Source organism: Mytilus trossulus, chromosome 6 (genome assembly GCF_036588685.1).
Source record: "Mytilus trossulus isolate FHL-02 chromosome 6, PNRI_Mtr1.1.1.hap1, whole genome shotgun sequence".
Lineage (NCBI taxonomy): Eukaryota > Metazoa > Mollusca > Bivalvia > Mytilida > Mytilidae > Mytilus > Mytilus trossulus.
Window position 1 is genome coordinate 86,906,961 of NC_086378.1, and position 15,530 is coordinate 86,922,490.

General features: G+C 32.4%; 1 protein-coding gene across 1 annotated transcript in view; it reads right to left on the minus strand.

Moving 5' to 3' along the window:
• LOC134723093 (E3 ubiquitin-protein ligase rnf213-alpha-like) overlaps positions 1–15,530 on the minus strand; it is a 119,422-nt gene that overhangs the window by 59,891 nt on the left and 44,001 nt on the right. The window contains exons 26-49 of the mRNA XM_063586733.1: positions 14,813–15,008; positions 14,377–14,608; positions 13,856–14,002; positions 13,352–13,617; positions 12,559–12,727; positions 11,950–12,086; positions 11,525–11,722; positions 10,151–10,273; positions 9,416–9,536; positions 8,752–8,990; positions 8,225–8,307; positions 7,689–7,822; positions 6,213–6,299; positions 5,400–5,579; positions 4,657–4,817; positions 4,133–4,355; positions 3,646–3,816; positions 3,420–3,482; positions 2,909–3,018; positions 2,528–2,668; positions 2,103–2,265; positions 1,474–1,550; positions 1,086–1,218; positions 688–795 (exon numbers count right to left, since the gene is read on the minus strand). Of these exons, the coding sequence (XP_063442803.1) occupies positions 688–795; positions 1,086–1,218; positions 1,474–1,550; positions 2,103–2,265; positions 2,528–2,668; positions 2,909–3,018; positions 3,420–3,482; positions 3,646–3,816; positions 4,133–4,355; positions 4,657–4,817; positions 5,400–5,579; positions 6,213–6,299; positions 7,689–7,822; positions 8,225–8,307; positions 8,752–8,990; positions 9,416–9,536; positions 10,151–10,273; positions 11,525–11,722; positions 11,950–12,086; positions 12,559–12,727; positions 13,352–13,617; positions 13,856–14,002; positions 14,377–14,608; positions 14,813–15,008 (3,662 nt within the window). The remainder of the gene's footprint in view (positions 1–687; positions 796–1,085; positions 1,219–1,473; positions 1,551–2,102; positions 2,266–2,527; positions 2,669–2,908; positions 3,019–3,419; positions 3,483–3,645; positions 3,817–4,132; positions 4,356–4,656; positions 4,818–5,399; positions 5,580–6,212; positions 6,300–7,688; positions 7,823–8,224; positions 8,308–8,751; positions 8,991–9,415; positions 9,537–10,150; positions 10,274–11,524; positions 11,723–11,949; positions 12,087–12,558; positions 12,728–13,351; positions 13,618–13,855; positions 14,003–14,376; positions 14,609–14,812; positions 15,009–15,530) is intronic.

The following is a 15,530-nucleotide window of genomic DNA, read 5'->3' on the forward strand; positions in this document are numbered from 1 at the left end:
GCAATAACTCCTTAAGGGGTCAACTGACCATTTTGGTCATGTTGACTTATTTGTAGATCATACTTTGCTGAACATTATGATGTTAACAGTTTATCTATATCTATTATAGTGTTCAAAATAATAACAAAAAACTGCAAAATTTTCTTAAAATTACAAATTTAGTGGCAGCAACCCAACAACAGGTTCTCCGATTCATCTGAAAATTTCAGGGAAGATAGATCTTGACCTCATAACCATATTTACCCATGTCAGATTTGGTCTAAATTCTTTGGTTTTTTACCCCTGTGTTCTATTTTTAGCCATGGTGGCCATCTTGGTTGGTTGGCTGGGTCACTGGACACATTTTAAATGATGATTGTGGCCAAGTTTGGTTAAATTTGACCCTGTAGTTTCAGAAGAGATTTTTGTAAAAGATTACTAATGACGACGACGGACGCAAAGTGATGAGAAAAGCTCACTTGGCCCTTAGGCCCAGGTGAGCTAAAAAGTAATGAAAAACAAATATGCAACACATTAACAAACAACAAGCACTGAATTACAGGTATATTTAGTTTAAGTTTTGGAAAAAGAAAAGCACTATTAATATTGGCAAATATTCGCTAGATAACCAACTTAGTCCAAACTATTTACATGTTCATGTCAGTTTTATTGCAATATACAAACACTTTTTTGTTAATTATATTTTACCTGATTCAAGGCATCATACAGACTTTCATATAGATTCTCCAAGTTTAACAGGATGACAGTACTGCCAGTCTCCATACACACTTTGATACGGTTTATATTTCTACACACCTAAAACAATTTTTTTCTGATAATGTACATGACAAGCTACTTACACAAAACTTGGCACAATAAGACTGTAATGTTGATTTAGTATCAAGTACAAAATTTTGATAGAGTAAATTTTAGTTCTGAACCAATGTGCATTATCAATTTCAAGATACAAGTCAAGATTTGTAGCATACTTGACATTTCTATAGCATATTTTTTATTTTACAATATGGTCTATTAGGGATTTAAATCAAGTTGAGCAAAAGGAGTGACCATAATACATTCAGTGTAGACATTTAATATAAACATACCTGTGTATATTCTTGATCACTAGGAAAACTACTACCAAATATTACAACAGCATTCTCCATTGTAAATATTTTCTGTTGTAATATTGTCAAGGCTCCATAGTTTTCTGTCAGCAGTAACAGGTATCTGGTCTCACTAGAATAATAAAACGACAAGTATGAAAGCTGATCAATGTAGCATCCAAAATCTGTTTCCAGACACTGATTAAAATATATTGGTGGATTAACGAGGACAAACACACCACAGAAACACTGCAAGCATATTTTGAAAAAAATGCACACCTATGATTAATGTGCATTGGTATAAATTGACCTCTCAATGTCATTTCTGTTGGGTTGCTGCCATACTAATGTTTACCCCCTATCTCAATTTTTATCAAATCTGACATACCTGATAGATGTGTCTTCACCTGTCAGACACGCCTGAATCATTCCTGCCGGGGTACAGTCTGGATCATGTTTTCTCTTCTGTAAATATTAGGGTTATAGTAGATAATGATATATCATATATTGACATTTATTTTATTGTTTAACATAAAATTTTCCAGATTTCATTAAAAAAAAAGTCATAACCAAGTTATATATGTGGTGCATATACTGTGTTTAAAATTAATATGATTTCTTGTTTTGAAAGTGATTCTTTGCCATGAAATTCAATTATTTTCTGTCATATACCAAATCCAGAAGAGCCCTTTGTGATACTCTTCTTGAAAAGAAAATTTCTATTGCAGGTTCAATGTAATTCTCTAGAATTTCTGTTGTTTGCATATTGTTGAAAAACTCAAAAATTTTACATCTTCATTTTGTGGTCTTTAAAGCAGTACAATTGTTATACTCTGTAAATTATCTCAAATAGCAACATAATTTATGTTTATGAATCTAAACTTTGTTCCTCACATTGTGGCTTGTCTTTCACATTCTAATCAAATTATACTTTCAGTAAAAATAACCAATTATCTATTATTTTTTGGCTTTACTAAAATTTTGATTTGATAAAATTACATCTTGTTGTAAGAATACCTTATCATTTTTGTCCACAAGATGTGCCAACTTTTTACAGAAAATTTCAACTGGTTTAACATTCTCTAATCCTCCAAAATTTCTCAGTATAGAATGCTTTAGTTGGAACCATGTCGGCTTCCTCTTTGATTCTGACACAAAGCCATATAACATCTTCAGTAAACTAAAATATCGATAGTTCATTTTTTAAAGTGATAAGCATATCCAATACTTAAAAAACAATGCATAAGAAGCAAGCAAGACTATATGTTTGCTTCCAAGTTTTTAATACATATTGTGTATGAGTGCATCTTTCTAACTTCATCAGCTATTATCTTCCTTACTTTTTGACAAAGTATCAGAGCAGCACAAAAACAATGGACAAATTATTGAGTATCTTCTGGGAACAATAATACAAAAAACAGAAGATAGCCTGTCATATTTACCTGTAAAAGTCTCGAAGACCAAAGAATTCCCTCATCTCTGTAGAAGCCTCTTTAAACAAAGCCAAATATGAATCAGCCATTGGGTGTATCATTGGTTCTATGTACTTCAATACTTTCTGTTTCTTTGTTGTACAGATTCCTCTAAGAAAACAATTAAATGCATTAAATGTTAACATTAATTCTTAAATAGTTTTTTTTTATAGACACATTAGTATCCACAAAATTAATTTTACCAAAGGATCCGATCCCTATGCTGAATGACCTTGAACTTTGATACACATGAAGAAATTACATTCAGAATTTTTTTATATACAATATAAATACTATATCTCATCAGGTGTATATATTGCTAATAAATTTTGTTGTTAATTGATTACACACCTAGCACTATCAATGAGTTCTGTTATATCAGGCACTTCTCTCTGTACCAGGATACCACGATTCATTTTAGCTGGATCCAGGGCCCAGTTTGATATACCAATGAAAGCAACCTGCAAGTATTAAAGAAAATATATAATGTGCTAGAAAAGTATCAATTCTTTATAAGGTTTCAACCAATATAAACTCAGTATGTGCTTTGCTCATTGTTGAGGCTGTACAGTGACCTATACGGTAATTGTTAATTTTTGTCTTTTGGTCTCTTGAGGAGAGTTATCTTATTGGCAATCAACAACATCTTCTTTTTTTTTTTATATCAGCATGGTATGAGCAATTTTATTCACCAGGCTTTTACAAGTTGACTGCTAAATTATTCATTCAAGGTTAAGAATATTTTATTGAAAGTATTGAACTTAGTTTTGAGGGTATGTATGTTGCTATTGGTGCAATTATTAGAGCAGTTTAGTATTTGTTTATTGTTTTTTAAGTTAGGAATCAGTAAACACAATTTTACCTTTTTATAGTCTGCTGGTTCTTCATCGTCAGGGCAACCATCTTCAAGAAGGGGATGTAAGGTCTAAAATAAATATTTCTAAACTGAATTGTACATTGATCAAGATAATGATAATATTTTTTTTAACAATTTTAAGGATTAAGTAAACATTGCTCTGTATGAAAAGTAAAAAAGCTTTAAAAAAATCCCTGTCCAATAAATATTAATAAGAAGAACTATAACATACCTTCAAAGGCATTCTTGGAGAATCTTCAGCCAGACCTATTTCATCCAATACAACAATGGACACAAATCTATCTAGAGGTTTCCCTTTCTGGAAGTTAGCACATTGTCTGAATGTACCCACAATACCTTCTGGTACTGACAGATGACTGCATTGGAAAGATACCATTTGTACCTAAAAAAGTAGTCATATAATAGGTGTACAATAGACTATGGTAACTGTCATTGTCTAGGGCTGTTCCAGAATTAAAATCAAATGGAGCATAGAACATAAAAATTAAACATAAAACTTTGAAAGAGAAATCATAGACTACAGAAAAATATAATAACTATCCATCTACAATATAGGTCCTTATTATTAGCTATTTGTTAACCCTTTGACAATAAGACATCTAGCATTAAGTTAAGATAACAGATATACAGAACATGCTTCCTCAATTAGTCAGTCTAAGACCTATCAAAGATTTATTAAGACATAAATGATATATCACCTGTTTGTAGTTTTTGAAGAGTTCATTCTGAGCAGCATTACCCTGCATGGCATCAGCTACTATGGTCTTAGCTAGAGATTTAGAACTTCCAGGTTTACCAACCAAAAACATAGGAATTCTCAACTCTATACACACTATCATCATAAATACATTCTCCTTTAAAGCCTGATTCCTGGCTATGTTTGGTGCTAAGGTAACACTATCCAAGAATACAGACTGACAACTATAAAAACATATAGAAAAATGCTTTATCAAATGTTTATATGTTTCCTTTTTTTAAAGATTTCATACAAAACTCTGCAATTTTTTAAAGCTTTTTAAAAAATTCTAGTTCAATTACTAATATTGATAATATTTGAGATCGTTTCTGGTTCTATTTCACTTTCAAGCAATAGTTTTTCATAATCAATTTTAAAACAATATTTATTTTATTCTATCTTGCTCCTTTACACTATACTTTTCAATTATTTGGACAATACAAATCTCTGACACTATGTAAAAGTCTGTTTATTGTAAATGCTTACTTTGAAATTTCCTCGTCAATCTGATCAGCCCCTCCTGGTAACACCAATGGTTGTGTGAAATACTTGGCTACTGTATCCCGGTATTCTTTTCTGTTTTTCAGACAGGCATGGTAACATACTCCAAGGGCCAGCACCAGTGATCTGGTCACATCATCTATGTGCTTTAAAAGATTTAAAAGGTTTCATATTTATCTGATGAGCTGTTTCACGTTTACAATATGGGTTGTTTCACGTTTACAATATGGGTTGTTTCACATTTACCTGATGAGGTGTTTCACATTTACAATATGGGCTGTTTTACATTTACAATATGGGGTGTTTCACATTTACAATATGGGTTGGTTCACTTTACAATATGAGGTGTTTCACATTTACCTGATGAGGTGTTTCACATTTACAATATGGGCTGTTTTACATTTACAATATGGGGTGTTTCACATTTACAATATGGGTTGGTTCACTTTACAATATGAGGTGTTTCACATTTACCTGATGAGATGTTTCACATTTCCCTGATAGGATGTTTCACATTTCCCTGATAGGATGTTTCACATTTACCTGATGAGGTGTTTCACATTTACCTGATGGGATGTTTCACATTTACCTGATGGGATGTTTCACATTTACCTGATGGGGTGTTTCACATTTACCAGATGAGCTGTTTCACATTTACCTGATGGGGTATTGCACATTAACCTGATGAGATGTTTCACATTAATCTGATGAAGGTGTTTCCAATTTACCTGATGAGCTGTTTCTACTTCCATTGATTCATCCTCCGAATCTTCATCGGAGTCTTCTGTGTCATTCATGTTGTGAAGTCTCCTGAACAATAACTGGTCTTCCCTACTCTGTTTGTAGAACCAACTCATCATTTGTAAAACTCTCTCTACATCCCTCAAGCTAACAAAGCTGCACTCATCCTAAAATACAATTATTTTTTCTTTTACCAATACATTGTTTCCAGTTTTGGTTTCATTTATATAATCAAATGACCAGATGTTATGACAGAAGACCTTTACCACCTTAAAAAATTCTAATAATTCAGAAAAGGAAATAATTTTTTTATAACATGTCTCTACAGGACACTATATATAACCGGCACTATTACTGCTACACTAATGCCTGCTAACATGTTGAGCCCGCCCAAAAAATGTAAGTACCTGTCACAAATCAGGAGCCTGTAATACAGGTATTGTTGTATGTTGCTGTATACCATACGTTTGTTGTATTTGTTTATTTTTTAAAATATATGAAACAAGGTTGATACTGTTGATTTATTATTATTCGTTGGATACCAATTTTCGTGGGTTTCGTGGGTATAGGGGAACCACGAATTCAAATGTTCATATCATATTTTCAATAGGCTTTGGATACAGAGATCGGCAAAACCACGAAATTAAATATCCACCAATATGCAAGTTTTCAGCAGTCCACAAAAATTGATGTAGTAAAAAGCTAGTCAACAAAAACTTCAACCTGATAAGGGACAAACAGACAAAATAATTAGCAACACACCCAAGGACTATTTCAATCTTTTATCAACAAAACTGTACCTTTTGATCCCTCATAAAATCTTGAGATACAGTAAGAATCTTGCTCAAAGTCGTCTCTATTCCAGAAGGTAGTTCTCCATTTTTTATCTGAGAAATAAATAATGAAGCAATTATCTGTAGGAAATTATGATAAACATTGAAACGAAAAAATTACAATTCATTTCTTATTTTAAACAAGAGGCTGTCACAACGACAGCAAACCGGATTTATTAGCATTTATTTGTGTCCTGGCAATATCACAAGAACCATTACTGATGATTGGTGAAAGTTAAAATTGTCAATATCAAATTTGACCTCTATTTTGTCATCAGTATCAACATATTAAAATTTGAAAAGCTTAGATTGAATGGTTTGTGAGTAAATGCAACAACGTGAATGGAAACACCATTTTACGATCTTTCAAGAACCATAACTCCTGAACGGTAAAAGTCAAAATCGTCATTATTGAACTTGACCTCTATTTTGTCATCAGTAACAACATATTAAAATTTGAAAAGCTTTGATGGAATGGTTCATGAGAAAATGCACGGACACGACTGGAAACACCATTTTTCAATCTTTCAAGAACCATAACTCCTGAACGGTAAAAGTCAAAATCGTCATTATTGAACTTGACCTCCATTTTGTCACCAGTAACAACATATTAAAATTTAGGAAGCTTTGGTAGAACAGTTCATGCGTAAATGCACGGACACGACTGGAAACGCCATTTTTCAATCTTTCAAGAACCATAACTCCTGAACGGTAAAAGTCAAAATCGTCATTATTGAACTTGACCTCCATTTTGTCACCAGTAACAACATATTAAAATTTGGGAAGCTTTGGTAGAACTGTTCATGCGTAAATGCACGGACATGACTGGACACGCCATTTTTCAATCTTTCAAGAACCATAACTCCTGAACGGTAAAAGTCAAAATGGCCATTATTGAACTTGACCTTCATTTAGTTGTCAGTAACAACATATTAAAATTTTAAAAGCTTTGGTTGAACGGTTCTTGAGTTAATGCACGGACAACATTTGATTGCCGCCCGCCCGACCGACCGACCGACCGCCCTGCTGCCCGCCCGCCGAGCATCCCCAATTTAATAACCGACATTTTTGTCACAAAAATCTGGTTAAAAATCACAAAAAAGAATTTAACAAATTCATCATAGATTGAAGGGTTTCACATACAATTCTATAGCAGAATCAATTGGTTCAATTTCAGAAAGCTTTTGTTTTACTTCAAATGTTAAAATCTAATTCAATTGTTTAAAACACTAAAGTTTTTATAATTGATTTTGTGTTACATGGCATATAGTGCAGATCTAATAAAATTGAGAATGGAAATGGGGAATGTGTCAAAGAGACAAAAACCCGACCATAAAAAAAACAACAGCAGAAGGTCACCAACAGGTCTTCAATGTAGCGAGAAAGACATTTAATTGAAGATTGCACTGATTTAGCTAAAAAATTACATTATGAAGTACATACATATCTGACAACCATCTGTTTGATATACATCTGCTCCACATCAGTGTTCAATTGTCCAAAGTCCCAGACTAAGGGCAGCATACTTTGAGGGAGTGGTTGGACACGGTATACTAAGTGTCTCATTGGTATTCTTCCTGTAAAATTTAACATTAAAATTATGTATCTGATTGATATATGTGTTAAAGGAATCAGTTAGCAACCATTTTCCCTTATCAAACAAAGAAATGGAAATAACAATATGGAAAACCAATGGAAAGATAGTTTATAACTATTTTAATAATTCAGAGGGAAGTGATGAAAGTCTCAAGAATAATATATAAAGCAGTGACATTTAAAATTGAACCTGAAAAGTATCTTATGGTAATTAGTTTCTTATATTTAAAAAAAAAATAAAGTCGTTGTAACCTTAATTTAAGTTTGCAAATTGTTATTGTTTGGCAGTGAGGAAAAGCATATATAACAACAAGAATGTATCCCCAGTACACGGATGCCCCAAATAATTCAGAATATTAAAAGGTAAAGAAGTATTTACGTACCAAGTTTGTCTGTAGTTTTGTCAGAACTAACATAATATCCAAGTCCTGCCTGTTCCAATCTCTTTATCAACTTCTCAGAATGTCTAAATTTTGGATATAAAAAAATATATAATCTGGATATATACAATGTCATATTCTTTAAAATTTATCTATCTTTTAAAATTCCTTATGTGTTTGTAAAAACACGTACTATACATTTGTTTATAAAAATAGTTATTTTCATAAAATCATTCTTGGTGGGTACACAACTTTTAATTAAAAACTGAAAAGGGCTTTTGACTTCAAGATAAAGAAACAGTAACAATAGAGCTATTCCTTTACTTTGGGTTTTGTTAGGAAGGTATGGAGGTTTGTGTCATGAATTTATTCACTGCAAATGTATTCCATTCTGCATTTACTCCCCTTGCTTGATGGTTAAAATATTACAATTTTCTATTCACAAAAGAGCATGCAATAACATGACAACAATTAGTCTTAATCCTTATGAGAAAATTTGCATAAAGAAATATCTTAATTCAAAAACTTACTTTCTATATGGATTACAAGCGGCCACTATTTTCAATCTCTCGTGGAGATTAATTGGTTTCCCTCCAAGAGATTTGTCACACATAATTTCCTTGATAACACCAATGGCTTCAGTTGTATTAGCTTCATCAAAGAATAATACAGTGTCCATGTTTTTAAACGTGGCAGAGTTTTTACTTGCAATTTCTTCTGCTTTCTTCACTTTTCTAACTATATCAGAAGGCTTTGTTCCACCGTGAACCTGTGTTAATATAGGATGAAGAAAGTTGTAAAAGGTATGCATGCACAATATTCCATAAATAAAACATGAAATCTATGTGAATATCTTAAAAAGAATCACTAATATGCATAAATAATTACAACAGTGACCACATAAACTTGATCAATGTCTATTAAGTTAGTCTTTACAGAGCAAATAGAGATAGCCAGATAGTTTTTATTCCAAATCTATTGAAAGCCTTTTTTACTTACACAAGAATTATGTTTTGAATTCTAAAACCTTAAGATTTCTAAATTGAGCAAAGAAAGTTGATTAGTTCTCGTTTCTGCTCAAGGGACCTTAACTCCATAAGAATAATATTTACCACTTTTACCCCGGGAGGTTGCTGTAGTGAGCATATAAACGTGATTAGCTTTCTCAATTTGCACAAGGGACCTAACTCTTACCTTCATAAGAATCATATTTTCCACTTTAACACCTGGAGGTTGCTGTAGGGCACACATAAATTTTATAAGACGAGTTTTGCCACATCCAGTCTCTCCCATAATGATAACTGGGATGTCACATCTGAAACAATGTTATATATTGCTTAATAACAGGAATGTAATAACTTTCATGAGGGCTGAAAATTATAAGATTGTAAAGAATCCGCGGAACCCAGTGTCTCGCCTACTTTTACTGGTAATCGCAGGCTCAACAAAAGTGAGGAAAAAAAAATGATAATAATATTCCTCTTGATACTTTCTTTTGATTTTTTTTACAAAATTACTCCTGCATACTATCTTATGATCATAAACAAGCTTCTGTCAAAGTTTGGTAGTTATAAGAAGTTATTAAATTTTTTAAAAATTTAAGCACAGAGTGAATATTTGTGGACACTACAGACACCAACAGAATGTAGGATGGCGATGTTTCGCTTTTTCAACAAAGGTCAAACATGCAATGATGATATGGATTGGATGATACATAATCTGATTTTAAGTCAAACTTTTCCTTACATAAATTTTAAACAAAAATATATCACAAAATATAAATATTCCCTCCTTTTAACTAGATGTTGAACCTCATATAAATTTTCTTTGCATTGTCTGTTGTAAGTTAATACATCTCATCAGGATCATGTTATAACTCTAGTCCCATCACTTACCCTTATGGTTCACCTGGAGAGAATGTTTTATTACCTGAATCTCATATAAATAGCCAGAATCTTCTTTACATTGTCTGTTGTCAGTTCATATGTCTCGTCAGGGTCATGTGGTAACTCTAGTCCCATCACATTACACAGCTTATTTATTTTCTCATGTCTGTAAAGTAAAATTCCTTTATTAATGATTAACACTTGAAACCTTGTCTTTTCTACCAAAATAGGGTAAATCAACTCATTTTTTAAACTAAACTTACATTGAGGCAAAAGAGCAAAATGTTGACATGACGCGTGCATTGCTACCTTGTAGAGCGAGGTCCGGAATATTAGAGTTTTTATTTTTTTTATTGTTTAGATATCTTATTAACAAGAGGAAATTTCAAATATATTAACATTTTGTCCTTTCCATACCATGTAGTTAACAAGAGGCTGTCACAACGAGAGCAAACCGGATTTATTAGCATTTATTTGTGTCCTGGCAATATCACAAGAACCATTACTGATGATTGGTGAAAGTTAAAATTGTCAATATCAAATTTGACCTCTATTTTGTCATCAGTATCAACATATTAAAATTTGAAAAGCTTAGATTGAATGGTTTGTGAGTAAATGCAACAACGTGAATGGAAACACCATTTTACGATCTTTAAAGAACCATAACTCCTGAACGGTAGAAGTCAAAATCGTCATTATTGAACTTGACCTCTATTTTGTCATCAGTAACAACATATTAAATTTGAAAAGCTTTGGTAGAACAGTTCATGCGTAAATGCACGGACACGACTGGAAACACCATTTTTCAATCTTTCAAGAACCATAACTCCTGAACGGTAAAAGTCAAAATCGTCATTATTGAACTTGACCTCCATTTTGTCACCAGTAACAACATATTAAAATTTGGGAAACTTTGGTAGAACAGTTCATGCGTAAATGCACGGACACGACTGGAAACGCCATTTTTCAATCTTTCAAGAACCATAACTCCTGAACGGTAGAAGTCAAAATGGCCATTATTGAACTTGACCTTCATTTAGTTGTCAGTAACAACATATTAAAATTTTAAAAGCTTTGGTTGAACGGTTCTTGAGTTAGTTCAAGGACAACATTTGATTGCCACCCGCCCTGCCGCCCGCCCGCCGAGCATCCCCAATTTAATAACCGACATTTTTGTCACAAAAATCAAGATAATAAAAGTATACTTCATTGTAGACAACAAAAAGTTTAACTTGAAAAATCTGATGCCTCTTATACAATTTTAATCCTTTTGTTATAACTGGAAATCACCATGGTAGAATATATAATACTCCTCTGAGAAGGGTCATTAAAAATATAAGGTAGGTACTTCCCTTTTAACTCATATGAGGAAATGCCTTTGAATTATCATAATACAGTATAATGTAAAGTCACATACCTAGGCAATGCATCAAAGTTTTCTGACAGACTGACCCTGTTTCTAACTAAAGCATCAAACAGGGTATGTTGCATGATTGCTGCCTCTAAGACTTTTCTTGTCTGTTGATCTACCAAGTTTCCACTAGCTCTTTCAATGTTGAAACCAAGGAATGTCATGCTGTGATGGTCTGGGTTGAAGAACAAATATGGATGTGGGCTGAAAGATTTATCAAATACCTTTTAAATTTACAACAGAAATGATTTACATTAACCATTTCTTTTTATTTAGCCTGCATACTTTTTATAATATGTAATCATAATATATTTTACTGTTTGACCTTTAACCTTTGACCATAAAATAACTAGTTGTCTTAGACAATGAAAGTATTTTGATTAGATATGGTAGGGCTTTCTGATAAATGCTCAATTAAAGTAATTGTTTACCTAGTTTCCCATGTTCTTCTCATTTTGTATTGTTGTACCACATCTCCCTCCTCGTCTCCCTCCCCCTGACTTATCTGTCTCTTTAACAGCTGTATAGGTGATTCTTCACTCACTTCTAATGATCTTGTGGAAAAATCCTGCAAGTAAATATTCCATCAAATCATTATTTTTGTATGCACATGTTTTGGTAACCAGATGGTGAAATTTGTATGTGTTCCAATTTCTGAATAGATGTCTTCTAATCTTTGCTTTTATCTATTTTTCTGTTGAAGTAACTTAATCTACACGTTTTTTTTAACAAGAGCGATTACAATTTTTGTTATACAATTAAACATTTTGGTTGGATTTGTCAATTGTGTGTCATTTCTTAATTTTCAATTTTTCAAATTTTTTAACTAAAAGGATATTGATTCTCAATTTTTTTCATACAAAAACTGTATACATGTAATTATAACTATCAAAACTGGCTTATTATTTAAGGATGAATAAATTCATGTTTTTACCTGCAACATAATTTTGTTTTAAAAATGGCAAATGGCAAATAAGTTAATATTTTTTTCAACAGGTCTTTAAAAAAAGTTCTAAGCTGATGTTAATAATCACACTCACTCTGGACATCTGTATAAGAAATCTCAGAACAAACTTAGAGAATCCTGGTAAATCCTCAGAGGCAGCTAAACAACAGAAAGCTGACACCTCAAAGTCTTGTAGCTGTTTGTTAAGGAAACTAACAAAATGATATAACTCGGACCAAGATGGATCTCTTATACCACAATGTCTGAAAAATATAATGATCTTCATAAGAAATGGAGATATTGATTCATTTTCTCTGTCAGTTATAAATTGTGTTTTAAAATGCATTTATAAACAATAAGTGAGCACAAAAACAAGGAATTCTCATTTTTATTTTATTTACTAATAAAAATTTATCATCATCCCTAATCCAACAAGGAGTGTCTGTGTTTTTATGCATCTCCCACAGCCAAAAGGAGACCCTAAATTTTAGCAAAGGTTTTAATGCCCAATGGGAGATGTCAAATTGCTCAGGAATATGCTTTTTTTAAATTATTAAAAGCAACAACTACGGTAAAGGCAGAAATTTTTGTGGAGGATTTACTTTCGTTTATTTTGTGGAAAGAATATATCTATGAAATTAAAATCTCCACGAAAAATTTAACCTACATGAAGTATAACTTCCATTTATTGGAAACTAGAAATTACATTCTTATAAAATCTTATATAAAGACAAAACCACGAAATTTTAACATCACAAAAATTAATGTTTTTACAGTAGATCATTACAACATTCCACTTATCAGCATATTTTTTTTTAGAAATTAATCAAATTCCTCCTGCCTTTCAAGTCGTCAATGAAAAATATACAAACAGAATTGCTACATACCTAAGTAAGACAACTAAACAATCCTTTTTATCTCCCTCTGGCTGGCTAGGATTAACACTGTCAAGTTTATTGTTAGTGTCAAGCCTCTTAAGGTATTGGTATGGTCTCTGGAATGTTTTACTCCTGAACTCTGTATTATCAAACAATCTATCATGAATTGTATTATCATCTGGTTGTCTTAGGATGTCTAGACTTTCCTGGGGAGATCTACAGATTATGTGAGGTAGAATATCCAGGCAGTGGTGTAAACATTTCAGCTTCCTTCCCTGAAATCACGAAAAGCTGATAAATTTGAAGTCATCTCTACAAATTGTCTTGATTTTTCCCCCTATGCAAACTGGACTTTTCCCCTTCTTTTTGTCAGGGGTTTAGTATTCAATTTTTCAGCTTGAAAATGTGTAATTACAGAGGTCTCAATTCTTTATCCTTAGTTAACTCTATACTCAAACTTCTTTAACTTGTATACCAGATAACCCTAGTTAACAGTGACCTCACCTCTTTAACATGTGCATCTGTATCTCTAGCTAGCAGAGGCATAGACTCGATAATGTAGTAGTCCAACTCAGATCTCCTCCATACATATCCAGAACTATGTCCTATACAGCCAAGTATCAACAACTGGAAAAGGAACACATCTACTCCTTCTTGGACCTAATTCATATAAATTATATACAAATAGAAAAATCAAACTTTCAACTTTCATATTGAATTACACAATTTTTTCATTTTTTTTCTCATCACTCCATCCAAGTCCCAGTAAGTTTTAACAAAAATTCCTATTGTGCCAACCTCAAAAGATATGATAATGAGGAATTTTGTATCTGTGCTCAAAGGCGATTCTGCCATTTTCAAAGGGGGTTCCAACCATATGTCCCCATTCAAATGCATTGATCGTCCCAAAAAAAGATCCGCCACTGGTGTTAAGCTCAGAAGATATATTGTGTCATTTGTTATCTCATGAGAAATATTAAAGTGGAATAGTTAACATTTTGAAATATATCAAAGAAGAAAAAATAAATTCTAACCTCATGAGATATATCAATGTGGTATATTCTAGGCCTGTATTTCTGTGGAGGTAAAATTTCTTCTCTGAAAACGTCCATTATTTCATTATTGTTTAAAGTCTTTTCATGAAGAGGAATAGTTATACTGTTCTGTGTAGAGGAGACTTGTTTCACTAAACTCTCTACCATTCTTTTCTTGTACAGGGACTTCCCCACACCTGCTCTCCATGACTTTACCACACGAACACTGCATCTGCAATAAGGTACAATAATATTAATGACAAAGAAAAGTCTTAAAGAATCTAATATACATAAGTTTGAGTAACTATATACACATCAAAACATTGCTTTTTAAAAAATTTTAGTCTTCCAAACTATCATAAATGGCCCAATCAGTTTTGTGACAATCAACTGTATATAATCTGTGCATGTTACTCTTTAAATTGTAGTTTTGTACCTTTCATAATCTACAGTTGACGCTGGTGTCCATTCTTTGTCTGATTTGTCCACTTTAAACTTTGTCAATAGATATTTCCTGACCATGTTGACATTAATAACTAATGGAGGTTTGTGGTATTTGTCTAGAGCAGCTACTATTCTGGATCTGTACTCATTCTCACTACTACATATAACTACCAATCTATACTTTATACCTGAAACAAACCAAATAAAACATTACCTTAGAAACAAGTCACATGTCTATAAATATATACAAGGTGTTCTAACAGTTATTTCATAAAAGATTGTTCACTAGCTTTTCTACTAAAGAATTTTCCTGAGCAACATGATGAGTGATGCCAGCAGAGCAAAATGTGCTCGTCAATTTGGAGTTCAATCCTGCTTTGTTTACAGTTCCTGTTGCTCAATCTTTATTTTTTCTGTATTTTGTGGACTTATGTATTGCCTTTTCATCTTTTTCTTTCTTCAATGGTTTTGGCCCTTCTTATTTTCTTTTGAAAAATAAGCAATTCATTTCTCAATATCAACATTTTATTCTCTTAAAGTAATTCTTTTATCTTGAAATCACATAAGTGTAAGTAAATCTTGCCTTTACTGTCAGCTTTCCTGAGATGTCTCTCTAGTGAGTTCTCTCCCTTGTCACTCACATCATAATTCAACAGATCTTACCCTTACTCTCAGCCGTCCTGAGATGTCTCTCTAGTGAGTTCTCTCCC